Here is a 26,281-nt window from a genome sequence, read left to right on the forward strand (position 1 = left end):
TGACAATAGCCTATGAACAGGCGTATAGACCTCCTGGCTGTGTGGAAAGAGCAGTGATGGAGACAGGTGTCCAGGGCTGTGTGGGAACAGAGGGAATGAGTGCTGCTGCGCTCTGCAAAGTCTCAAACTTAGATGACATAGTCCTGCTGTGTTCACATAGAAACATCCCTTCTTTTTCCAAGTGTCCAGTATCCAATAGTCCAGTTCCTACAACGTGAATGGATATGTTTAAGAAAAGGTTTGCATGAGGGAAATGACTGAATTATTGGTGTAGAGAACTTATTCTCTCCCTCACCTCTTTTTAACAATGCAGTTATGGATGTACAAGCATTTGAGAGGCTTCTGGGGCCCTGCATGGACATCATGAAGAGGAACATCTCACACTACGAGGAACAGCTGGTGAAGATGTTCGGCTCCAGCATGGATCTGATAGATCCTGGGCAGTAGGTGTGCCACACCCCAGAGCCTTCTCAGTGTGACCCCAAAACCTTCTGGTCAGCCACAGAACACAAACAGAAAATGTGACAGAACTGTTCCTGCTGTTGCCGCCACCACTGCCATTGCTATGGCTGTGGGCGTTTAGAAAACTTGGAAGTCAGCACTAAAGGATGGGTAGAGGTTCAACCCACACCTCCACTTTGCTTCTGAAAGCCCATTATTAGACCAATTGTAATGATTACTCCAACCCAGTTTTCACATCTTTGGTTCAAAATGGCATGTCTCTCCAACAAGTTAAGTGCCTGATACAAAGTCCAAAGTGTAAACATCTTCCTTTCCTCTCTTGCTGCTACTGTTGCTTTTGGAAGCTACCACAGGTTGGCACAAACCTGTTGTATTACTGTAGACACCCTCCCCCAACCTCTTATAGCCTTCCATTTCCTCATTTGTCCTTTGAGAAAGTCCACAACTGTAGCCTTTGGTTTTACCATCAAAAATGGTGGCAGATGTGATGGAGGTCTGTGGTCCTGTGGCATTGTACTGTCTGCTGACAGTGACACACATGACAGCTGTCCCCAAACTCTCAGTGATGCTTAGGGAAAGGGCCTGCCCAGGGCCCAGCAGGTCAGCACCCCAAAGCACACTGATCAGACATCGGAACCCACGTTAGAGCAGAAAATTTGAGTTTAGCACATTTTACAGGTAGCAGAGAGCCAGGGAAGGTTTTCTGGGTTGGGGGCGGGGGTGTTTTATTTTGTTTTAGTAGATTTTGTTTTGTTTAATCTCTGTGCAGTTTGCATGAGTGAATTGCTGTCCATTTATAAGGAGCTGGCGTCTGGGAGTGCCATGACTGTATCTGATCTAAATACTTTCCTGGGCAACTCCTGCCCATCTCTTATTACCAGTTGCTCTTACTGACTGATGGCAGTGTGCTGGCGAAGAGAGACCTTTCCCTCTACACCAGAGTTGTTATGTAGCTTTGCTTGTTGAACCGTCAATTTTTAAACTCTTTAAAGAAGAAGCAGCTATTTTTTTGAAAAAAAAAAAAAACAACTCTCTATTTAGAGAATTCCCCTGGACATATTCATATATATCAGTTTGTCAGCTGACTCAGGCATTCATCTTAAAGATCAGCTCTTTTTGTTAGCTTTTTAAAATCAGCATCATTTACAATTTCATAGAATTACTGCAAAGACCTTTCTAATTAAGATGTTGGGATATTTAGGGTTCCAGTTGTTAATCTCAGAGGAAAGTAATTTAGCTTGTATTTTAAAACTTTTTAAACCTTTTGATTATATCAGGTAGAATTCTAATGAATTATTGTAATTAACTAGATATATTTCAGAATGAAATTTTTTTTCTTCAGAATAACCTAGAATCAGATGCTACAAAAGATCCTAAGAGCAGTATGAAATTTACCTAAAGATAAATTTGGATGTCATAGCCAAGTTTATATTAAATCAAGAGGCCCTTTCCAATATGAATTTTTTTAACTTGTATATCTCAATAAATCCCTAAGTGATTACATGCTGGGGCTTGAGTCATTCCTGTTGTAGACAGTGATGGAGACCATATGGTCACCTTCCATTGTCCTCCTAAGCCAGGCTGTCTGCTTTTGCCATGAACAGTATGGTCAAGAGATTTTCAGAGTGGTGACCCATCACAACCTTGGTCAATTCTCCCTTTTTCTTGTGCTCCATGAAGTGAAAGCAGAAGGACTCTTTCAGACTGCCCTAGGTAGCCTGCCTTGCAGCTCTCAGAATTGTGAAACATTGTAACTAATACTCCAAAACAGGCAGCTAGCACTGGGAAAGCCTGTGTGGTTTTTCCCATGGTTTTCTGAGGTTCTTAGTTTCTACGGTGTTGCTTTATTATCCAATATAAATTACGAAAGCACATATTGCACTTTAGCAGACAAGAACCATACCTGTTTCTTACACAGGTAACAGGTACATTCAACTTCAGGAGTGACACAGAGGTGTAGCCCCAGACTGTGTAAGGACTCTGTTTAAACACTGAGCGGGGGAACTTCCCTGGTGGTCCAGTGGCTAAGACTCCCCGCTCCCAGTACAGGGAACCCGGGTTCAATCCCTGGTCAGGGAACTAGATCCCACATGCATGCCACAACTAAGAGTTTGCATTCTGCAACTAAGGAGCTGGCGAGCCACAACTAAGGAGCCTGCCTGCCTCAACTAAGACCCAGCGCAACCAAATAAAATAAATAAATATTTTTAAAACAAAAATGAAAATAAATAAATAAACAAACAGAGTGGATGCTCCCTTACACCCCGCATGCCAGCATTAGTTAGGGCCAGCTGTGAACTCCGAGCCAGTCACTCGCGCAGGCTGCTAAGGATGGGACTTCTCACCTTGCCCTCTTTCACATCCCAGTTCAATCTTCCCCTCCATAGAAGCCTCTTTGACACCCCGCACTTACTGATGCTTTCTGTTTTACAAAGTAGAATTCATCAGGTTTAAGTCTTCCTGCTCTAACTGCAGATTGACATATGGATCATCAGTCCAGACCCTCACTGCGTATAGGGCCCCTTGAGGGTCTGACTTGAGGAAGGGAGACTTTACAGGGACCAGTGTGAGTGAAAAGGACACAGCCATTACCAAGGTGCCAGGAGTCTGACAGTGTTGCAATTCTCTTTACAGCATGAGGAATCGAAGGTGGCAGACCAAGTTCAACTCGGGACTCTGGTGTCCACATTGTGCTGGGCAAGCCCTGCACTGAGAGTTGAGCCTCACAGGGAGGAGCATGTGCTGGGAAGAGGTCTTTGTGATAATTGTTTTATACTGTTCTCTTCTATGATGGGTTCGAGCTTCATGATCTCTTTTCTGGCTTTGCTATTGATTTTGCATGGTGGAGAATGTACCTGAGAGCCTTGAGGTTCAACCTGCAGTATTATTCTTCCTGCTGGCCCCAGTTTATCACACCCCCTTTCTTCTTTTGGTTGTATTCTCTGAAGGAAGGGTTCATCTGCTCTGTCCTCTTAGTCCATAGTCCTTATATATAAATATGTTATGTATAATTGCAGTAGATTCTCAGAAATCAGGGTGGAGCTTTTTCTTTGAACAGTTTAATGAGCGAATTCAGCAGCATAGTGTCAAGAAATTATTCTCCAGCCAGGAGAGGTCATGTTCATCCTCTTATTGCCCAGATTCTCTAGTCACAACGGTACAGTAGTCAGTGAGAGGTGCCACTGGCACCCAACAGCCCCTGGACACACAGCATTTCCATGTCCTGTCACAGTGTACAAACAATTCTCTCATTTAGGAAAATTGAATGAGCATTTTTGCACAGAGAAAAAGGAAAAAGACCCATGAATGTCATCTTCTATATTTTGTTTTCAGTTGGCTAATGTTGAATTTTTTGTTCTTGACATGCACTTATAAACCAATCTTGCCAAGATACAAGTTGTTTTGGTTTTTCACTACAATTACCTCTTGTTCCTCCTGTCCTGACTGCTGACGTTCCTCAATGATTCTAATGTCTATTTTATGGGAAGCAGCCTTCCCATGGGTTTCCTTTTACACACTGCAGGGCTATCTTTATACTTCTAAAAAAAGGAGAAAACTGTCACTAAACTCATGGGGGATTTGCAGAAAACCATTTAGCCCACCTTGAGCAAAAGGTAGATTCCTCATTGTTTTCCTAAGCTCACTGTAATAAAAGAAATCTAATTCAGCATTATTGTGCTACCTCAAAGGTAAAAATGTTTTAAGGTGTTTTTGGTCCTGAGTTCTACACATAGTGTTTGAAATGTCTTTCAGTTGGAATTATTTTTAAATCATTGGGGAGAATCTTATTTTAACCTGTTTTACACTTGTATTTTAATCTCAGAAGAATAAGTGATTAGAAGGTGATCAATTCTTGCTCTGTAGTATTGAACATATGATTAAATCATTGTTTGCCATAAACAAGGTTGGGTTTTTTAAAAGGAAACTCTAGGGCTCAGCTTTGCTCTTGGTTAATAAAGGCTGACAAATCATATCTGAATTTTTGGTGCAGCCTTGTGTTGTGTGTTTGTCCTCATTTCAGGGTTCTAGGCCGTCACAGCATTCATCTAGCAGGTACATTATTGAGATTGGGGTGTGAGCTCTTAAAAATTAGAGAGGAGGCCTGGACATATATATTAGGGTTCTCCAGAGAAACAGAACCAATAGCGTGTATGTGTGAGGTGTGTGTGTGTATATATAAAGAGATTTATGGGAATTCCCTGGCAGTCCAGTGGTTAGGACTTGGCACTTTCAGTGCCATGTCCCCAGGTTCAATCCCTGGTCAGGGAACTAAGATCCCACAAGCCGCACAGCACAGCCAAAAAAAAAAAGAGAGAGAGAGAGAGAGAGAGATTTACTATAACGAATTGGCTCACACAGTTATGTAAGTCCCAAGATATGAAGGGCGAGTTGGCAAGCTGTAGACCTAGGAAAGCTGATGGTTTAATTCCAGTCTGAGTCTGAAGACCTGAGAACCAGGAGAGCCAATAGCATATTTCCCACCCAAAGGCTGGCAGGCTTAAGACCCAGGAAGAGGTAATGTCCCAGTTTGAAGGCAGTCAGGCAGGATAATTCTCTCTTACTTGGGAGAGTCAGGCTTTTCGTTCTATTCAGACCTTCAACTGATTGGATGAGGCCCACCCACATTAGGGAGGGCAATCTGCTTTACTCAGTCCACTGATTTAAATGTTACTCTCATCCAAAACCACCTTTTCAGAAACTCTCAGAACAATGTTTGACCAAATATCTGGGCACCCCACGGCCCATAAGTTGACACATAAAATTAACCATGACAGCATGGTATTTGAATTGTTTGGGGATGGTGTACAAGGGCATCCAATATATCCCTTGCTGGGGAAGATACACTCACCATTGAAGCCCAGCAGAAAACATCTCCTGTCTGACAATTATTTCCTTCTCTGTAACATGGCTATAAGCAGAACTAGCAATGACTCTGCGATAGCCCGCTGTATTTATAGTATGTTTCCCAGTGACCAAAGGAAGCTCATTCTATAACAAAATCATGTTCCACTTTGATCTTGCCTTCACCTGGCAGTACAAAAGGGCCAAGTAATAAGTGAATATAAAAAATACCCACGTGGGGCCCAAGAAACTGCTAGTTGAACCCTCAAAGCCAAATTGACCTTGTTTCAAGGCTTTAAAAATTAAATAGTTTGGCCTTTGTGGTTTTGGTGGTGGTATTGCTATGAACAATTAGGAAGTGCCAGGACTATGACAAGATCATATGGTCCACAGTCTCAGCCTTGAAGAGTAAATATCATAGGAGGACTTTGCTTTCTATGTATGTTCTAACAGGAAGCTAGAAATCTGTGCCATCAAAATTACCTGAATATTGGGACTTCACTGGCTGTCCAGTGGTTAAGACTCTGTGCTTCCACTGCAGGGGGCATGGGTTCCATCCCTGGTTGGAGAACTAAGATCTTGCATGCCGCATGGTGCGGCCAAAAGTTAAAAAAAAAAAAAAAATTTACCTGAATATATCCTTAGCAATCTTAGTGCATCAATTTTATAGCAACAGAATTAAAACAGTATTACTTATAATGTGATTAAGGAAATTGGGGTTGTTTCACAAGACATTCATGTTAAATATGAATTTTGCTTCCTTTACCCATCCTCTCTACAGACAAATGCCTTATCACAGATGATGGCCAGTGAGTGATACATACTGTTACCTGATTGGGGAAATGCAGAGTGTCAACCAGGAACATATTAAATAATCAGTTGTGAATTCAGATGAGATGAGTATTATCTAAGTTCTGAATTGGAATGTCAGAAATTAGGTCTGACTCAGCTCATTTGTTCATTGAACAAAATCTTGATTACCTGCTGTGGCCATTCCTGACACTGTTTAAATCCCAGGAATTATCAAGAGTAATGACGCTGGGGTCCGAAGGGCATTCCTGGACCTTTCCTCCAGTGCTATGGAGCTTATCCTCATGTTTCTGGGCTCACATAGACAGCAGCCCCAGTCTCCTATTTCAAGGATGATCATGCTTCCAGTGCCTGTTGTTGCCCTTGGTCATGCTGCTTTTCTCTATATGGCTCCCATTGCCTCCTCTTAAAGTGAGTAGTTTGGACACACAAGCATGCAATGTTCCTCACTGCTTTAGCTTGCATCACATAATTATGGTTACAGAAGCACCTAGGAAGCTGTCAAAAGAGAAAGACTAGATTTAAGATTTTAAGGAAAGCTCCCTCCAGGTAAGGACATCTCAGAAATTGTCATCTTCATGCTAGTCACCCTAAATATCAAGATTAAGTTTGGCTGGATATGCCTTTCTGGCCTAGGTTGCCTTCTGTGATGATGTGCTAAGAATCAAATTTTGTGGGACGTGTCTCTTTTGTGTGACATTTCCACCCCTTCCTCTTTGACTCCTTCGCAAATAGAATCTCGCAAATAGAATCCTTGATCCTGTGGGCACTTCTCTCTATTCTACGTCTTTAAGTGCACAGAGTCAAGCAATGCCCAGCCCATTTGAAGACTACAGGGCAGAAGGCTGACCAGACTGGAATATGAAACCACAGGGGAACTGGGAGCTACCCCAGACACTAGGAAAGCCAGCAGGACCTGACTTCACTAATCAGTCCATCCTGACAGGCAGAAGAATGGGTATTTGCCAGTCAGCTCTTGGGGAAGAGCTGTCGAAACAGATAGTACCAGCCAAATCTCCATGGCCCTTCCTCCCTCTGCAGAATTGCACTGAGGCAAGGGTCAAAAGCCACTGTATATGCTGCTGAAAGCTAGGATCCAGCAATCTCCTCTCTGGCTAGGCCCTCCAACCCCCAGAAAGAGGAGGCAGAGGTGTGCAGGTGTGGTTTTTTTTTTTCCTAGCAAACAAGTAAAAAGGAAGAGCTAAAGTCTAGACCCACCAGATGAGCAGACCAGCACTTTCCAGCATAATATTCAAGCATAGTTAAACTGGACATTTTTATTCTGAAAATGAAAGGCCTGGGCGTCAAGGGACACCTGCAGTACACATTCCCATACCTGCCATGAGCCCATCCCAGGCAGCTGAAGAAGCAAGGGACCTGAAGCTAAGTCTTAGGCCTGTAGGACAGGCAGGGAAGAGACCTTTGAGGCAGTTGTGCATTAGTCCCAGGCAAGTGAGAATCCTTCATGAGCCACCTTGGACCACTGGCATCCTGTTTCAGAGCTGTGCAGCCAGCCCCATGCCTGGGGTGAGAAATAGGGCCATGCATGGGCTCAAATGCCCCCAGGAATCGGCCTGGACCTCCAAATGAGGGGCTCTTCCCGCTGGCAGCTCTGGAAGCCATAGCACTTTCCCAACCAGGATGGAGCTGGGAGACAGAGGGTATATGACCCCCAGACCTCCAACTCGGGCACTGCTTCTACCTCAGAACTCAAGATGGTTCCACCAGGCTGGCAGCACCTGCCTGAGGCGAGTCAGACGAGGATGAGTTGGAGTTCTCATCTAGGGCCTTCGCTTGCTCCACTGTGAAGAAAGAGGTAGGCTTATGGAAAGGCATCCACCCCCCCTGCCCTTGGCTTTGCCCAGAGGCATTGGCCCAGGAGGATTCCAGCCTTGCCTCTCACATGCCTGGGCTGGGCCAAGGCCCAACTACAGTAGGTGGCTGGGGCCCAGTGGCTGGTGTGGTCTCTCCCATTGTGCTCACTTTAAGCTGGGCATCTCGGGCTCACAGAAAAAGCAGCCCCTACTCTCTGACAGAGCTGGCCTGATGACTGAAAACTAGGGTGGGTTATCCTAGTACCTGATAAATGGATGAAACTATTTTATAACATAAGAGGGCTAGCCTCACATCTGGGACCTGGTCGAAGGGCCAGGTTTACAACATGCAAGTGAAGGTACATTAAAAGTGCAGGTGTAGGGCCTGCTGAGACCAGGCTGGCCTCCAACACAATGGGAATTTTTCCCAGTGCCTCTCTAGAGTCTTCAATCCCCACATGTGCTGGTAACAAGGGTGTATGTGTCGAGGATGGGCTGGGAATCACCTCCACTCTGGACCTGTGGAATCATTTTCTTGGTAATTTTGCTGCCTTTTGTTCTGGAAAAAAAAAATTCTTAGGAATGATTTGCAGCCAGCCCCTCCCCACATGGACCAGTCCCAGGCCTGGCTGGGGGTTGGGGGAACACCTGGGATTTGAGTCCCTCCCCTGCCCAGGTGAGAACATCATGTTCCCTACTCAGAGATGCATATCCAACCCTTGAGTGCTGGGGGCCCTGGGAGGACTCCAGGCTGGAGAGGGTGGGGTTGAGTGAGAATGGCCAGCTCTGTTTGAGAAACAGGAAGGGAAAGGAATTCCGAGAGATGTCTGATCCCAGAACAACTCTATGCACTCCCATCCCCACCGCTCCCCAGGCCCAGACCCTAGCAGATAGGAGCGCTACCTCAATTCCAGCCCCGGGCCAGGGCTGCGTGGAAGGGACAAGGTGCCACAGGGGAGCCACAGCTGTTCACACACATAAATCAGGCTCCCCAACTGCAGTCTCCTCAACCTCCTGGTCCAACTCTCATCCCCTCTACCTTTGGATGACCTCTTTCACCCTGGCCCATTCCTGCCTGGGGCCTGGTTACATCCCTGAGATAAGGTCTCTGATCAGCACCTCCCTGCCATCCTTCACCTCCAGGCCCCTTGCACTGCTTGCTGCCCGGCCCTGTCCTCTAACCTCTTGCATCCCTGCTCACCCTCCCCCAGCAATGGCCTCACCTTGATTTTAGGGAAAAAACAGAAGCGATGGGTCAGAAGCTCAGGGCTCCTCCTCTGTCCCCCATGTCCTCCTTTAGCTCCTGCCCCACTGTTCTCCCTTCACAGCAAAAGCCTTAAGACTTGCCTGCAGTTGCCTCCTCACCTCCCATTTGTCACAGCGCAACCCTGCCCTCCCGAGTGGCTAACACGAGCAGACAGGGCTGATGCACAGATGAGGGCAGAGCTGGCTCTCTGGAGTCTCAGCCGAATTCACCATGGCGAACTTCTCCCTCCTGCTTCAAGAACCACCTTCTCGGAATTCCCTGGCGGTCCAGTGGTTAGGACTCCGCGCTTCCATTGCAGGGGGCACAGGTTCGATCCCTGGTTGGGGAACTAAGATCCCACAAGCCAAGCAGCACTGCTGAAAACAAACAACAAAAAAACACACCACCTTCTCAGGAGCATCCAGTTCTCCTGGTTTTTTTCCAACCTCCATTGCCAGGTTTTACCGAGGCTAGAGTTAAATGTTGAAGCAACCCAGGGCTCCACTCTGTGTTTTCCTCTCTCCCTCCCTGGGAGGTTTTGTCAGGGACAGCCTGGATTGGGGTGTTATCTCCATGCTGCTCACTCCAGATTTATACCTCCATCTGGGACACTCCACTGAGCCTAGTGTCCAGTAGTCCCAGGCCAGGGTCCCTCTCCTGTCTCTTCACTCTACCCACTAGGAACTTTCTGCAATGTTTGCTTTTCTTTCCTTTAATTTTTAAATTAAAAAAAATTTTAAGTGTGGAATATACCAAGGATGCATAAAACAAGAACATTCCGCTCACTGGTTTCTCATAGGCCCAACACTCACAAAGTACAGCCCAGATGAAGAACACTGTCAGGTCCCTGCAGCCCCCTTGGGGCACACCAGTCATTCCTCCCTGCTCTATCCTGAGTTTTAAGGTAAGGTGGTCATAACTTTCTTGATTGTTTTTATCACCTAAACATACCTCTCTAAAGAATCACTTTCCAGGACTTCCCTGGATGTCTAGTGGTTAGGACTCAGTGCTTTCACTGCTGTGGCCCTTGGTTCAATCCCTGGTCGGGGAACTAAGATCCGCAAGCCACTCAGCATGGCCAAAAAAAAAGAAAAAATCACTTTCCTCGTATGGTGAAATATATACCTATAATTAAATGCATAAGGGAGAACCCATCCTAACTTCTAGTTTTTAACGCAGTCTTTTATCTTTTTCTCTCGTGCTTACCTCTGCCTCTCCCTTCTATCACCATCACTCTCTGGAACCCTTGGTTGCAAGAATATGTTGCCTATATTTCTCCTTGTTTATATAATCATATATATATATGCACACTATACATATATACACACATTTACACAGAGTGGTTTGTCTTTGGTTTACATATTTAGATCATTTTGTATACACTTTTCTGCATCTTACCTTTCTCACTCATCCTAATTTTGTGGCAGGCCCTCCAATTCAAGTGGTATTATTTATTCCAATTCCTTCTTTTTGATGGTGACTTAAAACGGGTCCACACACTTTCTGATACTTCTCTTACAAAACGTGGAGTCTAATTTCCCTCTCCTTGGATATAGCCTGGCCTTAATGACTTTGATTCTAATGAATAGAATCAGGCAGAAATGACTCTGTGACTTCTGAGTCTAGGTTAGAAAGATGATACAGCTTCCACCTGTTTTGCTCTCTCTTGGGACAATCACCCTTGGAAACTAACCACCATGTTGTGAGGAAGCCCAGGGCACATGGAGAGGCCACGTGTGGGTGTTCCTGGGCGGTCCAGTGCTTAGGACTTGGCGCTCTCACTGCTGAGGGCGGCGCGGCCAGAAAAAAAAAAAAAGAAAAAAGAAAAGTCTTAGCTGACAGCCAAAATCAGACACCAGAATTCAAGTGAGGAGCCTTCCGATGATTCCAGCCCTAGCTTTTCAGCAGCCCAGACTGATGCAGCAGAGAAGAGCAGTCTCCACTGAATTCTTCACAAAGGTCAGATTTGTGAGCAAAATAAATGTTGCTATTTTAAGCCACTAAATTTGGGTAATTTGTTACACAGTATAGTAACCAGAACAATATGGAGGTACCAAAATGTCACCAACTGTGCTTTTGTGAATGGGCCATCACTTTGCAAATATTTTCCACTACACCTATTTCTATAAGTGAGAATCCCAAGATTGGGATTATAGGGTCCAAAAGCATATGCTTTTTTTTTTGATGTGGAAAGTCTTTATTGAATTTGTTACAATATTGCTTCTGTTTTATGTTTTGTTTTTTTGGCCCTGAGGCATGTGGGATATCAGCTCCCCAACCAGGGATGGAATCCACACCCCCTGCATTGGAAGGCAAAGTCTTAACCACTGGACCACCAGGGAAGTCCCGCATATGTATTTTTATTTTAGTGGAGTTTGTCAAATTGCTTTCCAAAAAGGCTATAACTGATCTTACCTTTGTCAACAGTGTTTGGACAAATCCTTTTCCTCACATCCCTGAAAGCCAGAGTTGGTGTAGCTCTTTTTAACTTTTGCTAGTCTACTAAATATAAAGTGACTTATTCTCATTGTTACTCTTTAAAAAAAAAAAAAAGACTTTCATGCCGCAACTAAGGAGTAGGCGAGCCGCAACTAAGGAGCCCCTCTGCTGCAACTAAGACCCAGCAGGACCAAATTAATTAATTAATTAATTAATTAATTTTTAAAAATAGACTTTTTTTTTTAGAGCAGTTTTAGGTTCATAGCAAAATTGAGTTCCCATATAGCTCCTTCCACCACAGCATACAGCTTCCCTCACCATCAACATCCTGCACTAGTGTGGTATGTTTGTTCCAATCAGTGAACCAATGTTAACACATCATCAACCAAAGTCCATAGTTTACATAGAGTTCATTCTTTGTGTTGTACATTCCATGGGTTTTGACAAATTCTAATAACATGTATCTACCATTATAGTATTATACAGTATAGTTTCACTGCCCTAAAAAAATCTCCTGTGCTCCACCTGTTTATCTCTCCCTCTCCCTCAAATGCCTGGCAACCACTGCTCTTTTTACTCTCTCCATAGTTTTGCCATTGTTACATTTTTCACTTTGATTTGCCTTCCTTGCTTTCTGATGAGTTTGAACATCTTTTCAGGTTGTGAGATTTTGTTGGTTGCCTCCCAATAGCTTTTTCTCCTTCATCTTTGCTAACAAATCTGGATTTTTTCCAGGGTGGCAAGTGTCCAGTCTCAAGTGATTCCCTGACTCCATTCCCTGAACTCTCAGCCTCCTTGCACCTACGGGTGGCCACAAATGACCCAGTTTTAGTCACTGAAAAAATAAATATAAGTCTGCTAGGGATTTCCCTGGTGGCGCAGTGGTTAAGAATCTGCCTGCCAATGCAGGGGACACAGGTTCGAGCCCTGGTCCGGGAAGATCCCACATGCCACGGAGCAACTAAGCCCGTGCGCCACAACTACTGAAGCCCATGCTCCGCAACAGGAGAAGCCACTGCAATGAGAAGCCCACGCACCGCAACAGAGTAGCCCCGCTTGCAGCAACTAGAGAAAGCCCATGGGCAGCAACAAAGACCCAACACAGCCAAAAGTTAATTAATTAATTAATTAATTTAAAAAATAAAAAATAACAAATATAAGTCTGCTGGGAGTTCTGGGGAGCTGTTTGCTTACCTGATAAAGGGGAAAGATGTGGCTGGTGCCAACAGCAGGATTTCCTCCTGCTTTGAATACTAATGTGATGTCTGGAGAGACAGTAACTACCTAGCAAAGCTGGGCCCACAAGCATGAAGACAAAAGGCAGCATGCGAAGGATGATGGTGGAAGGGTCAAAAACACCCTGGGTTATATGCTGCAGAAATGAATGGTTTGTGTCCACGAAAAGACACGTGAAGAAACATCTATGGAAACTATATTCATGCTAGCCAAAATCTGGAATCAGTCTAGATGGCTATCAACAGTAGAACAGATGGATAATTTGTGGTATAGTCATGTAATGGAATACTATATAGACACAAAAGAGATAAGACTATAGCAATACACAATAATATGGATGAAACTCATAGACACAACATTGAATAAAAAAGCCAGACACCAAAAAAGTACATATTGTATAATTCAATATATATGAAATTTTAAGTGTGCAAAATTTATCTATGGTAACGGAAGTCAGAATAGTGGTTACCTCTGCAGGAGAAGTAGTAGCTAGGAGGGCAGAAGGTTACCTTCAGAGTGGGGTGGTTAACCTTGGGTGAGGTGGCTGCCTTCTGCCAAGGACCATTTTCAGAGGGAGACAGCTGAGGGCTGAGATCTGGACCACATACCATATCATGAATTTAGTATGTCTTTCCACTTGTTCATATCTTATCCTTTAGTAATATTCTATAGGTTTCATGTCCTTTAATAAGATTTTTTTTTACGACTTATTTTTTATTTATTTTTGGCTGCGTGGGATCTTAGTAGCAGCACGCGGGATCTTTGTTGAGGCATGTGACATCTTTCCTTGCGGTGCACAGGCTTCTCTCTAGTTGTGGCGGGCAGTTTTCTCTTCTCTAGTTGTGGTGCGTGGGCTCCAGGGCGGGTGGGCTCTGTAGTCTGTGGCACGCAGGCTCTCCAGTTGAGGTTCAGGAGCTCAGTAGTTGTGGCGCGGGGGCTTAGTTGCCCTGGGGCATGTGGGATCTTAGTTCCCTGACAGGGATCGAACCCGGGTCCCCTACATTGGAAGGCAGATTCTTTACCACTGGACCACCAGGGAAGTCCCCTTTAATAAGATTTTATAGGTTTCCCACCTGTACAGTTCCTATACTTTTCTTAATAATTTATTCCTAAATATTTTATAGTTATTGTAAATTGAATGTTTTTCTTGTTTTTATTTATTTCTAGAGGCTTATTTTTAGTAAATGCTATTATTTTAAATATATTTTTCTTGTATTTATCACCTTAAATTTTCTCTTATTAATTGTAGTAGTTTTCAAGAAAGTCCTTTGGATTTTCTAGATTTACAATCATGGCATTAACTAAAGAGACAGTGTGTACTCTCTTTCTTTCCAATATTTATAACATTTCATTTTCTTGCCTTGTTACATTTGCTAGAACTCTAAGCCAATGTGTAATAATAATAGTGTTAATGCCAATGTTGTCTAGTTCCTCATTAAAAAGAAAAAAGTTTTAGTACCTGGTGTATGTTGACTTATGATTATTTTATATTTCATATCTTTTTCATAAATTGTGCCTTTGTTAGGTAGTGGTCCTCTTTATTTTGCTCAATGCCTGTCACCTTAAATCCTACCTTCTTTAATGTCACTGGCTACTCCTGCTCTCTTCTAGTTTGTGCTGGCCTGACCTCACTCTTTGCCAACTCCTTTATTTTCAGCCTTTTCTTTTCTTGTGGTTTCAAGTGTCTTTCTTATAAATAGTATGTGGCAGGGTTTTGTTTATCTAACCCAGTCTCTAGGTCTTTAAAGGGGGTTCAGGGTGTCCCTATTTAGTATGATAAATATGCTTGACTTTGCTCATTCCATAATTACTTTCTTATTTTTTTACTTTGTGGTTTCATCTTTTTATTCAGTTGAACTATTCGAAACTACCATTTTTATAGGTCAAAACAGTTGAATACTAGCAATTTCATACAGCTAACTTATAACTTTCCTTTCCTTTTCTCTCTCTCTCTTTTTTTTTTTTTTTTGGCCACACCTCAAAGCTTTCAGGATCTTAGTTCCCTGACCAGGGATTGCCTGGGGCCCCGGCAGTGAGAGCTCCGTGTCCTAACCAGTGGACCATCAGGGAATTCCCTCTCTCTTTTAAGAAGATGCCATTCATTTAATTTTTCTTTGGTAATTAGGAAATTCTAGTACTTTTCCATTCCATTAGTGGCTACCTTCTCTCTCCAGGTATGAGGACTGTCCCTTGGCTGGGCATAGGTAGCAGATAGTGTGCCTGTGTTAAGGGGGAGAGTTCGAGAACAGCTGGCTCTTCTTCCTTGGTAGATAACTTGTCTTATCCATCTGGGAGCTTGTACAATGTCCTCTTTCTCCTTGAAGTTTAAGAATTTTACTATAGTCTTTCCCTTCCATACTGCCTGGGAATGTGGTCAATACCTCCCATATGCAAACACAGCATTTTCTTCATGTCGGGAACTCCTATTGTTTGCACATCAGGATTCCTGGATTTGGCCCCCAAATCTCTGGTCTGTTCCCTCATGCCTTTGTGCTCTGTGCATCTTTTCATTGAGCTCTGAGCTATTTCTTCCATTAGACCCAATCACAATCTTCATAATCGTCCACCATGCCAAAATTGTGCTTTCCTTGGGGTCTTTGCACTTGCTATGCTTTCTGCCAGGAATGATTTCTCTTAGATCTTTCCCTGATCAGTCATGCCTTTGGTTGATCTTAGCTCTGATGTCCACTTCTCAGATTCACCTTTCCTGCTGCCTTAGACATAAACACCATACTCTGTACATCAGCTTGGTTCCTTTCCTCCACTGTATTCACTCTGCCCATAATTAGTTATTTGCTGTATTCATCCTTCACACACTCCCCCATCCACTCCCCGCTGGATGGTAAGGACTCTGTAAATCATTTGAATTCTTGCTGTGTCCATTCTTGCCATGTACCCAGTGTCTAGCCCCAGTAAGCCCTCGCTAAGCACTTATGGAAGGAATGGAAGAGTGAATTAAGACTGGGACTGCCCCCAGGGAGACCTTGCCCTGTCCAGTTTCCTCCCCACCCATGGGAGCACTGGAATGGGAGATTGGGTGGGCAGAGGAAGGGGCAGTGCCTGTTTGTGAAGGCCTGAATGACTGGTGCCTGTTGGGCTTTTATTCTGTAGCTACAGCAGCCACTGCAGGTCCTGAAGCCACAGACAGGGAACAGGAGCAGGAGCTGGGCCGGGTGTAATTCCACTGGGTGTGGGGGGCCTTCTTGGCCTGACCCAGGGCTAGCCTTGGTCTGGGGCACTCTCATCCTGCCACAACATCCCACTGCCCCATTTTATTTTTTATCACTTAATACCACATGGCATTCTTTTTATTTAGTCAGTCAACAGGTATTTCTGGAGCTTACTTGGTGTTTGAGATGGTCAGGATACATCCATGAGCAAAAGAAATTTCCACTTGAGACATGAGAGTGCACAGAGTGTGACACGTGAGAAACTTTAGGAGATGAGCAGTGCTTCTGGAGGTGAACAAAGGAGATGCAGGCAGAGAGGTAATGGGGAATAATGGAGCCCTTGCCAGCTCTGGCTTTTCTTTGGGGGAGTTGCTACTGCAGGGTTCCGAGCTGTGTATGAGAGGTTCTGACTCATGTATTCATAGGCTGATGTGTGGAGAACCGACTGAAGGTGGCAAGGGCAGCAGCAAAAGACTGGGATGTGGCTGTGACATTGTCCTGGGGAGAGATGGTGGTGGCTTGGACTAGGTGGAAGCCATGGACCTGGCAAGAAGTGGTCTCATTCTGGGTAGATGATGTGATGGAAACAACGGGACTTCCTGATGCATTGAATGTAAGTGGGAAAGAAAGTAGTCAAGACAAAGTCTGAGGTGTTTGGCCTGAACAGTAGGAAGGACTGAGCTGCCATCACTTTAGCTGGGGGAGTTGGGGTGGAGTAGGTTTGGGGGATGAGCTGGAGCTAGGGTGGCACAAGTTGAGTTTGAGGTGCCAAGAGGAAGTCAGAGTGCAGGTCCCTAGTCCATAGCTGGACATTGAGTCTGGCACTCAGAAAAGGTCTGACCGGACATACACCTTTGGGAGTGATAGACATGTAAGTGGAATTTGAAGCCATGACCCTGGGTAAGATTATGAGAGCGATAGTGTAGACAGAGAAAAGGTGAAGAGGAGGAACCAGTGAGGTCAGAGGAAACCAGGAGGGCATGGGGCCCTGGAAGCCACACAGGGATTGTGCTTCCAAGAGAGGAGAGATCAGCAGGTCACAGGAAATCTTTCCTGCCTATCCTCATAAGGGCAGGCTTTTTTTTTTTTCCTACTGTTTTTGTTCGCTGCTGTATTTCCAGCACAGAGCGTAGGTGCTCCATAAATAGTTGTTGAATGAATGAGTATATGCATGAATCCACACCTCTGCAAACTGCCAGCACACAGGGATTTTTTAAAAGAGCAGAGAACAGGTAGGAGGCTCTACCCACTCTCAGTAGCATCCTCATCCTCCCTTGCTTTTGCCAGCCACAATGATATTAACTCAGGTGGGAGACCTTCTGGCTAACACAGGGCCCAGGGCAAACGAGCTTCAGACAAGCTCTGTAGTGTGGAGCGTGGTGGAACCTGGGTTGGACACTGGGTCACGCACCACTCCACAAAGGACTATACAGCCGCTCCTCTGTTCACCCCTCTATATCTAGTCATTTGTCCATCCATCTACATCCAGTCATCTGTCCACCTGTGCATACAACCGCCCTTTGTCCACCGTCTACAGCCACTCTTTTGTCCATCCTTCTGTCCAGCCACATCCAGTCCTCTGTCCATCCATCTGCTAGGGTGACCAACTTCCCAGATTGCTGCAGACTGTCTCAGTGTTAATATTGAAAGTCCTGCATCCTAGGAAACCGCTGGGACCCAGGAAAAATGGTACAGTTGGCTGACCCATCTGTACCCCTGGCATCCCGTATTGCACCCCTGGGCTCGAAGCCCACCTGTCCACCCAACCTGACCTCCTTGGCCACTCTCTCCCAGGGAGGCAGACAAGACTCCACCCCTCTCGCTAACCCCGCCCCAATGCACCGCCCCTTCCGGGAGCCGCTACAACGAATCCAGGCGCCCTAGCAACAGCGCTTTTTGGGCCGCCCAGTCCGCGAGCTGGGCTCCCGGTGCGAGCCAATAGTGAGGGGCTCCGGGAGTGAGGCGCGGGGGGCGGGGCTCGCCGCAGCGGCCGCCATCTTGGTGGGAGAGAAACAATAGGACGGAAGCTCCGCGGGACCGGCTGAGGTAGCAGGTAACGCCCGCTCTGCTCGGCCTACCGCTCTGCCGCCCCAGGGGCTTTGGAGGAGGGTTTCTCCGGGTCGTCGGGGAGTGAGGTCTCTGGTCATTAGGGGTGTCCCCTGGTTTTTTGGGAGGGGCTCTCCCGCGATGATGGGAGTAGGAGAGATCTCTCAGGGTCCTTGTGGGGCCAGATTTCCCCGGGTCATTTGAGAGAGGCATTATTTCTTCAGGTTATTGGGGAGAGACGATTTCCCCTGGTTTTGACGGGCAGGATCTTCCCTGGTCATTGTGGGGGGGGGGGTTTCCCGGATATTTTGGTGGTGCGGGATCTCCCCCTGTCATTGAAGTCTCCAGTCATTGCGGAGGGCAAGATCTCCCGGGTCATTGAGGGGGTCTCCCCAGGACATTGGCGTCCACGATCTCCCGGGTTATTGACGGGGGTCTCCTTGCGTCTTTGGCTGGAGAAGTCAGCCCAACGCCTCAGGTACGGTTACCTGCGGCCTGCAGATGTGCAGCCATTTTGAGTGTTGAATGTCAGTTGGGCTTGTCAGCTGGTGTCTGGTGGGGGAATCTGCACACCTAACCTTCTTATCCCAAAAAGTCCTAAAATGGATCCGGGGACATCTTCTTAATAGTGATCAGCTTCACCATGGATGGAGCTTTCATTTCGTTCACGTTGGATTACAGACAGTTTTTTGTCTTTTGCGTCCTAATGATTTGTTTCATTTTTGGCTTTTATTCAGTTTCATATATTAAAGCCGAATTGCAGAAAAATGAGTCCAAATGTTGTGAAAAGAAAATGTAAAAACCAGTAAAATCTAGTGCTCTTAAATACCGGGGAAATAAAACTAGTCACTGATTGGAATGAAACATTTTGGTAACAAAATGTACATAGAACAAGAACAAGATAAAATCATCTGAGAAAATAGTTTTAAGTACTGAAACTTCTAAAAAGTGGTAACAGAAATGCAGATCACAAGTTTTATGATACTTTGTATAAAGCGCCATGATTACAGTAGTTTTGATGAATTCTAGTATTTAATTATTTGCTGTATTTGCATTTTTAGCAGGGTAACATTTTAAGTGAACTAAAATGCTTATTTACCTAGGTTGCTGCTGTGGAGTTTGTGTAATTGCATCCTGTAATCTGGTGTTAAGTATTTAACGAGAAGTTTCAGGGCAGTATTGTTATTGTTTTAACTTCAACCACTACCAGAATTAGAAACTGAGCAAAATGAATACTTTATCATAGTGATGTGATAGGCCAGTGGATCCCTTAGTAACTTTTTCTGGAGGCAAAAGTCAGTTGAATGGTTAACTGTTACTCCAGTTGGTTGACCTGCTTTGTGACTTTAGACTAGAATTCTCAGGAATTGTTAGAAATAAGGTGAATGAGAGCTAGGACTGGAGTTGATACAATTGTAAAAACCAGTTTAGCAAATGTAATAGACTTCTTTTTGTTTCAAGGCTTCGCAGGTGACAGACAAGTACATGGTATACCAGCCCCATATCTGTCTGAGCAGTGGAATGTGTGAGGAAGGCACAACTACTGACGATGAACCTTAACCAGTCTTCTTTGCAGAGGGGTGCGAGGGGTGCCAGAGCCTTCCGTAAGCACCGGAGGGAGATATCACCCCTATCTAGGCAACAGGGATGAGCCTCCCTGAGGCCAGCTTGCTGAGGTGAAAAATTTCCATTGTTTGGTTCATAAAGAGGATGCACTGGGGAAGAATTTTTCCTTTAAGTGATGTTGTTTTACCTAGTGGGGTAATCACCTTAGACAAATTGAACACATTTTTGTGTAGTAGATGATTGCTTTCATGTGATTACATTTTAAAGCATGTTTTTGTTTTTTAAATAAATTATATTTTTGCCTATTTGCATACCAAGTAATAAAAGTAACAAGTAGTACTAGTGTTTTGTAATACATTCTGGTAGCAAGGAAGGGGCCTTTTCCCGCAATATTGAATTTAGCGTTTACCTCAGAATTTGAACAAAAAGAGTCTCCTAAAATGATGGATACTTGGTTTGGGTTTGTCAACCATCCATCCATCACCAGCTTCTGCAGTTACCAACTCCTAGCCAATCTTGTTTCATTTACACTCTGCCTTCCTCCCCTCCCCTTTAAAAAAAAAAAAAAAAAAAAAAAGCTGAATTTTTTAGGAAACCTATCCCCAAAGTGTATATTATCCAAAAGTATTTCATTGTGTATCTCTAAGACAAGGAGCTACCCATGGTTTTTACACCATTATTATGCCTAAAATACAATGATAATTCCTTAATTTTTTTTTTCAAATATTCAGTCATGGTCAAATGTCCCTGATAGTCTCATTATTTTTTTATAGTTGGTTTGTTCAAACTGGGATCCAGATAAAGTCTGCATATGGCATTTGATTGAAGTGTCTCTTTTGTCTCTTAAATTTATATATGCTTACTCTGTTTTGTAATTTATCTGTTCGAACAACTGTCATTTATCCTGTAGGGGTTCCCATATGCTGGCTTTTGCTGATCACACCCTGTGCTTGAGACCTTTTGACTCTGGTGGCTGGGTTTGAAGGAGTCACACCTGTATATCTTTTCAGTGAAGAAGTTGTGTTGGAACTGCCAAGGCTCATTGAAAAGTGAGCCCCAGACGGTGAACTCTGAGGGCTGTCAGGGACCTATAGGGCCACACAGTGCAAGAGCCTCCTCCTCTCTCTGTGTCATGTGGTCCAGATATTCCATGTGGAACAGAGAGGAGATTCTTACCTTTGGCCTCCAGGAGGATGAAGATGTTTTGCTCCTTGTCTCCTTACAGACCTCCTTCTCTCACACTGACGTTGCACCCTCTGCTCACAGGCTGTTCACAATTATGGGGGCCTCGACCCAGTGCTCTTCTTTCTTTGCACATTACTCTTGGGGTGCCTTCTGCCGTCCCTTTGTAGGTAATTCCCAAATCTGTTTTCAAGTTAAGTTCACTCAAGCTTCACTCCCACTGCTTCCAGCTGTCTGCTGTACATTTCTTCTTGATTGCTTGATCATCCCTTGTATTTAAGTGTCTGCAGCTCAACTCACTATCTTCTCAGCTGTTTCTGACTTCATGAACAAAACATCCTTGTTCTGACTTGTTGTGAAGACTCAGTATCTGACTCATCCCTCTAATTTGATTCCCTGAATCAGGGATTCTGAAGATAGGGTCCGTAGTTGCCCGCTCCACAAACTGTATGCAGAGTTCAGTGAGGGTGTGAATTTTCAGGAGAGTCCCACAGTTGTCTCAGATTCTCTAGGGGGTCTGTTGCTCCCTCAAGGGTTAAGGACAGTGTGCTACACCTCGCCATCTACCAAGTCCTGCTTCTTTACCTTCTCCCCCTCCTTCCTTGATTCTTCTGTGTAGGCTGGGCAGGGCAGCTGGCTCTGTGGGTGCAGTGGAGAAGACAGGAGACCCTGTGCCCTGCCATGTATGCCACTGAGTAGGGGAGGTTACATTAAAGAGGTCTGAGACAGGTGTCTGGAGATAGCAGTCCTGATGTCTTGGTGACCCTAGAACCTGAGGGCTGTCAGGATGTTTTCCCGCCACCCCCTGCCCAGCAGTTGAAGGCAGAGCCTCTCTGAAGCCAGGTTTTTCCTTGTCTCTCTGCCTGGTTATTTTTCCTAACATAAAATGTCGCCACCATACTCCAGAATCCAGTGGCTCATATACTTTATAGGTTGGGTCAGAGTGAAACAGTGGGTGCGATCTTTTAAAATCTATGCTCCCAGCAATTCTACTTCTAGGACTTTTTCGTACAAAAATACTTCACAGGTGTGCAAAGACAGATACAAGGATGCTCACTGCATTATTATGGTAAGAAAAAAGTTGGAAATAGTGTCAGTAGGGAAGTCGATAAATACATTATGATTTTGTGTGACTATTATGCAGCCTTTAAAAGGACTCATATATAGACAGAGGTAGCAAGATGTCTAAGTCATATAGTTTAGTTGGGGGGGAAATGGCAAAACAGAGGACAACTATTGAATGATTCTACTTATATGGGAAACTGGAGTACTCAAATTTGTAGAGACAGCAAGTTGAATGGTGGTTACCAGGGGCTGGGGGGTAGGGAGAGTGGGGATTTATTATTTAATGTATATAGTTGCAGTTTGAGATGATGAAAAAGTTCTGGAGATAGTGGTGATTATTGCACAACAGTGTGGATGTACTTCATGCCACAGAACTGTACACCCCAAAATATTTAAAATGGTAAATTTTATATTGTGAGTATTTTATCACTGTTTTTTTAAAGTTAGGTGAGAAAAATAAAGCTGATTTTACTTGGGAAAAAAAAGGCAAAACAACACGTATAGCCCGATCCTATTTGTGGAAAGAATAGAAAAATGCACTGAAGAAAATCTACAGGATAAAGAGACCCCAAACTAATAATGGTGGTCATTTTATCACACTTGAACCAGTTTAAAAATGTCTTTTTTAAGAGCTAAGCAGGATGTCCCTTGGTACTCCATTCCTCTGCCTGTTGCGGAAGCCCCGTTTCTTCATCCGCCTCGCACAAGTGCAGGCTTAACATGCCCTCATCCACTTATACTGTCAAGTCCACCCTCTGGCCTCCATCTTCCATTGGACTTTTTGTAGGAACTGGAATGGTGGACAGAGGATAGCTCACGTTTGAGGAGTGCATTGCATGTAAGCCAGGCAGTAGGCTAGATTTTTTAATCTTGTTCCCACCTTATGGCACCTACATAAAACTACCATGACTGGTTTACAGATGAAGGCAGGCACCAAGAATAGGTAAAACACCATTTATACCCAAGTATAAGGCAGGCCTCAATTTGTCAGGGAGATTTTATTTTATTTTATTTTTTAATTTATTACTTATTTTACTTATTTTTGGCTGTGTCGGGTCTTAGTTGCGGCACGTGGGATCTTTCCTTGCGGCGCGCGGGCTTCTCTCTAGTTGTGGCACGCAAGCTGCAGGGTGCGTGGGCTCTGTAGTTGTGGCGCGCGGGTTCCAGAGCGCGTGGGCTCTGTAGTTTGCAGCACGCAGGCTCTAGTTGAGGGGTGCGAGCTCAGTAGTTGTGGTGCGTGAGCTCAGTAGTTGTGGTGCGTGGGCTTAGTTGCCCCACAGCATGTGGGATCTTAGTTCCCTGACCAGGGATCAAACCCAGGTCCCCTGCATTGCAAGGCGGATTCTTTACCACTGGACCACCAGGTAAGTCCCCTGTGAGAGAGATTTTAAAATAATTTTGTGGTACAACTCAAGTGTATAAACTTACAGAGAGGTACTTGAAAGTTGGATTTCTTGTAATATTTGTTATTTTAATTTTCACATACATATTTAGTTATCTAGAATAATGTATTCCTTTAGAAGTTATGCTTTTTACCCACATAGTTCATGAAGTAGTTCTGCTCCAACTTGCTTGCTTGCATCTTTGCCATTCCCGTAGCCACTTTTGGAGGTGCTTTCCTCTTAAACACTCCTTCTCCCCTCTCAGTGTTGGAGATGTGACATTGTCGCTGGAACCTTTACCCCAAGCTGGTTGTGACCTCTGCAGTGCGACCCTTTTACTGTGTTGATTTTTTAAAATGACAGCTTTATTGAGATATAGTTCACATACCATATAATTCCTCCCAAAGAAATCCTGTATCCCTCATTCCCATTGTAGCCCCCCTCCCCACTGGCCCGTCGGTCTTCCTGAAAGTCCTCTCACCCTGACATGTTTGAAAGGACACTACTGCACTGTGTTACACTTCAGGACTGGAGAGAGAAAGCAAGTCGGTGCTGCCCCGCTGATCCTATTGTCAGATGTGGTGGTATGTTCCAAAGGTAGTTGCTTTGTGACCAGGGAGGCTGTAGCACTTTATCATTTTGCCATTTTCTACATGGGAGATTGGAGGTTTAGGACTTTGACTTACTCAGCTTACAAGAATTTGTTGGCCCTGACCATGCCTCACATACTGCTCAGGTGCACCTTGGGTTCATTTTTTTTTTTGTTTGCAGATATTTTCTCCAATCTCTTTGGAGAAATTTTCATTAATAGTGTTCTCTTCCAATTGAAGTTATGCTAATTCACTCTTATAAGTAAGGATTAAGCTATGGAAAACAAGTAGTAACATCTCTCCCCAGCATTATTGGTATATGACGGCCAAAAGTTAATATTCTAGTGACAAGAAAGAGTTTTTGTTCTGTTTGTTTGTTTGTTTGTTTGGCCGCGGCATGTGGAACTTCCCCATCTAGGGATCGAACCCATGCCCCCTGCATTGGAAGCACACAGTCTTAACCACTGGACCACCAGGGAAATCCAAGAGTTTTTGTTCTTTATGCCAACAAGATGCCCCTTGGTTAAGACTGAAATGGTTGGGAGTATGATAACTTCTAAATGTGGTATCCAGGTCAGAACAGGTAGCAAAATAAGCACCTGGTAACAACAGAAAAGTCATGCCTTGATTTGATTTTGTGCTAGTGAAATGTAGCTGTTGTAGAAGTGATGTGGTCAACACCTACAGCACCCACCCACAAAAAGTAAAAATGATAGCAGCTACGGCTGCCTTGCCTAACACCCTCACTGTGCTACGTCTTTTACCTGTGTTCTTTTCATTCCTGGCCACTCTGCAAGGTGGTCAGAAGTCTCATCCCACTCTGGATGGAAGGATTTCAGGCTTTGGGTTTTCTTGAAACCTTTCTGACTTGGAGACAGAGCTCCAGTACCTGCTTTCACAAGCCCCTTTGGGCAACTGGAGTCAGCCTGGGCCTCTTCTGCTTGCTCTCTGTCGTGGCAAATTCACAAAGCTTTCTTTGCACTGCTGGATTTTTTTTAACTCGTCTTGTGAATGTATTTAACTGAAACTCATAATTGATCAAATGGGAGATCATTTAGTATTACCTGTATTCTCTGTGTATCCATCTGTTTACCTTACTTGAGACAAATACTTGTTGTAGAAATTGAGTGGCCAATCCCAAGCCTAAGGAAGAGTAGAACTTTTCTTTTAATGGAATAAGATGTGTTAGAGACCAGGAAGCAGAACACTTGGCTCTAGTGTTATTTCTGCACGTAGTTTTCAAGAATGTGCCCGCTCAGTACCTGAGCTGGATCCCAAAGGCAAACCCCCTGAGCCACATCAGTCTGTCTTAACCCCACCACAGCCCCTTGCCTTGAGCCTTGTTCATCTTTAAGATGGGCTGCTCCAGGGCCACAGGGCTTTCCTGTCCACAGCTGCACACTCAGAAATGAGGTGACCCCATGGGCTGGGTGTGCTTGTCATACTCTCTTGGGGAATGCAGAAATCTTGAATCGCCCTGCAATGTTTGTTTTATAGGAGTAATAGACTATTTTTGTTTTACAAGTATAAAACTAACATTGGATATGCATTTTTACTAAAACCTTCCCACCTTCTCATCTGTCCCAGTCTCTGATTGAGATCCCAGGTCATGTCTATACAAATTCAGTGTTTTTGCTGAGGCTGCAGCAACATTTGTCTTGGGATTAACCTAAGTCCAAGCCTGCCGGCTTTCACTTTGATACCCATTTGCTTAATGTGCTTTAAACTTGGTATATGTGGACTGTGCCTTACTCCTCCTTCCCCTCTCATGAGCGAGAGTTCACAGTTCAGCTTCTTTTACAGGGTGCCCATGGAGGTGTGTGGACCCCATATCTGTTGGCTCTAGTGCTAAACATAATCATACTGTTTCCTTGAGAGATTGCCCGAGTAAGCAACAAAGGAAGAAGAGAGATGGATGAAGTATACTTGGCCAAAGAATGTATGTTTTTATGAGCTTGAGTAACCTGACAGGAAAAACATACACCAATAACTGTTAAAGCACTTACTTGCACATTGCCGAGATTACTGTCTACCTAAGTTAGGTTTTTTTTTCTTTTAAATTTATTTTATTTATTTTTATTTTTGGCTGCATTGGGTCTTTGTTGCTGCGCGCAGGCTTTCTCTAGTTGTGGCGAGCAGGGGCTACTCTTCCTTGTGCGCCAGCTTCTCATTGCGGTGGCTTCTCTTGCTGCGGAGCACAGGCTCTAGGCGCGCGGGCTTCCGTCGTTGTGGCTCACGGGCTCTAGAGCGCAGGCTCAGTAGTTGTGGCGCACGGGCTTAGTTGCTCCACGGCATGTGGGATCTTCCCAGACCAGGGCTCGAACCCATGTCCCCTGCATTGGCAGGCGGATTCTTAACCACTGCACCACCAGGGAAGCCCAGTTAGTTGGTTCTTGTTGAACATTTTCAGTTTTTCTTCTGTTATGAATAG

At 44.5% G+C, this 26,281-nt stretch overlaps 2 protein-coding genes across 5 annotated transcripts in view; both read left to right on the top strand.

The window, feature by feature from the left end:
• PRKAR2A (protein kinase cAMP-dependent type II regulatory subunit alpha) overlaps positions 1-4,441 on the top strand; it is an 83,087-nt gene extending 78,646 nt beyond the window's left edge. The window contains exon 11 of the mRNA XM_068557448.1: positions 314-4,441. Coding sequence (XP_068413549.1) covers positions 314-447 — 134 coding nt within the window. The 3' untranslated portion in view covers positions 448-4,441. The remainder of the gene's footprint in view (positions 1-313) is intronic.
• Positions 4,442-17,974: 13,533 nt separating this feature from the next.
• The window catches only part of IP6K2 (inositol hexakisphosphate kinase 2), a 30,115-nt gene continuing 21,808 nt past the window's right edge, over positions 17,975-26,281 (top strand). For 2 of the 4 annotated variants that reach the window (XM_068558139.1, XM_068558142.1), the window contains exon 1: positions 17,975-18,072. The gene's annotated coding sequence lies outside the window, so the exon portion shown is untranslated. Of the gene's footprint in view, positions 18,073-19,517; positions 19,742-26,281 lie in introns of those variants that run through there. The other 2 variants (XM_068558140.1, XM_068558141.1) reach the window with 2 other exon arrangements.

This window comes from Eschrichtius robustus, chromosome 12 (assembly GCF_028021215.1).
Source record: "Eschrichtius robustus isolate mEscRob2 chromosome 12, mEscRob2.pri, whole genome shotgun sequence".
Taxonomy (NCBI): Eukaryota; Metazoa; Chordata; class Mammalia; order Artiodactyla; family Eschrichtiidae; genus Eschrichtius; species Eschrichtius robustus.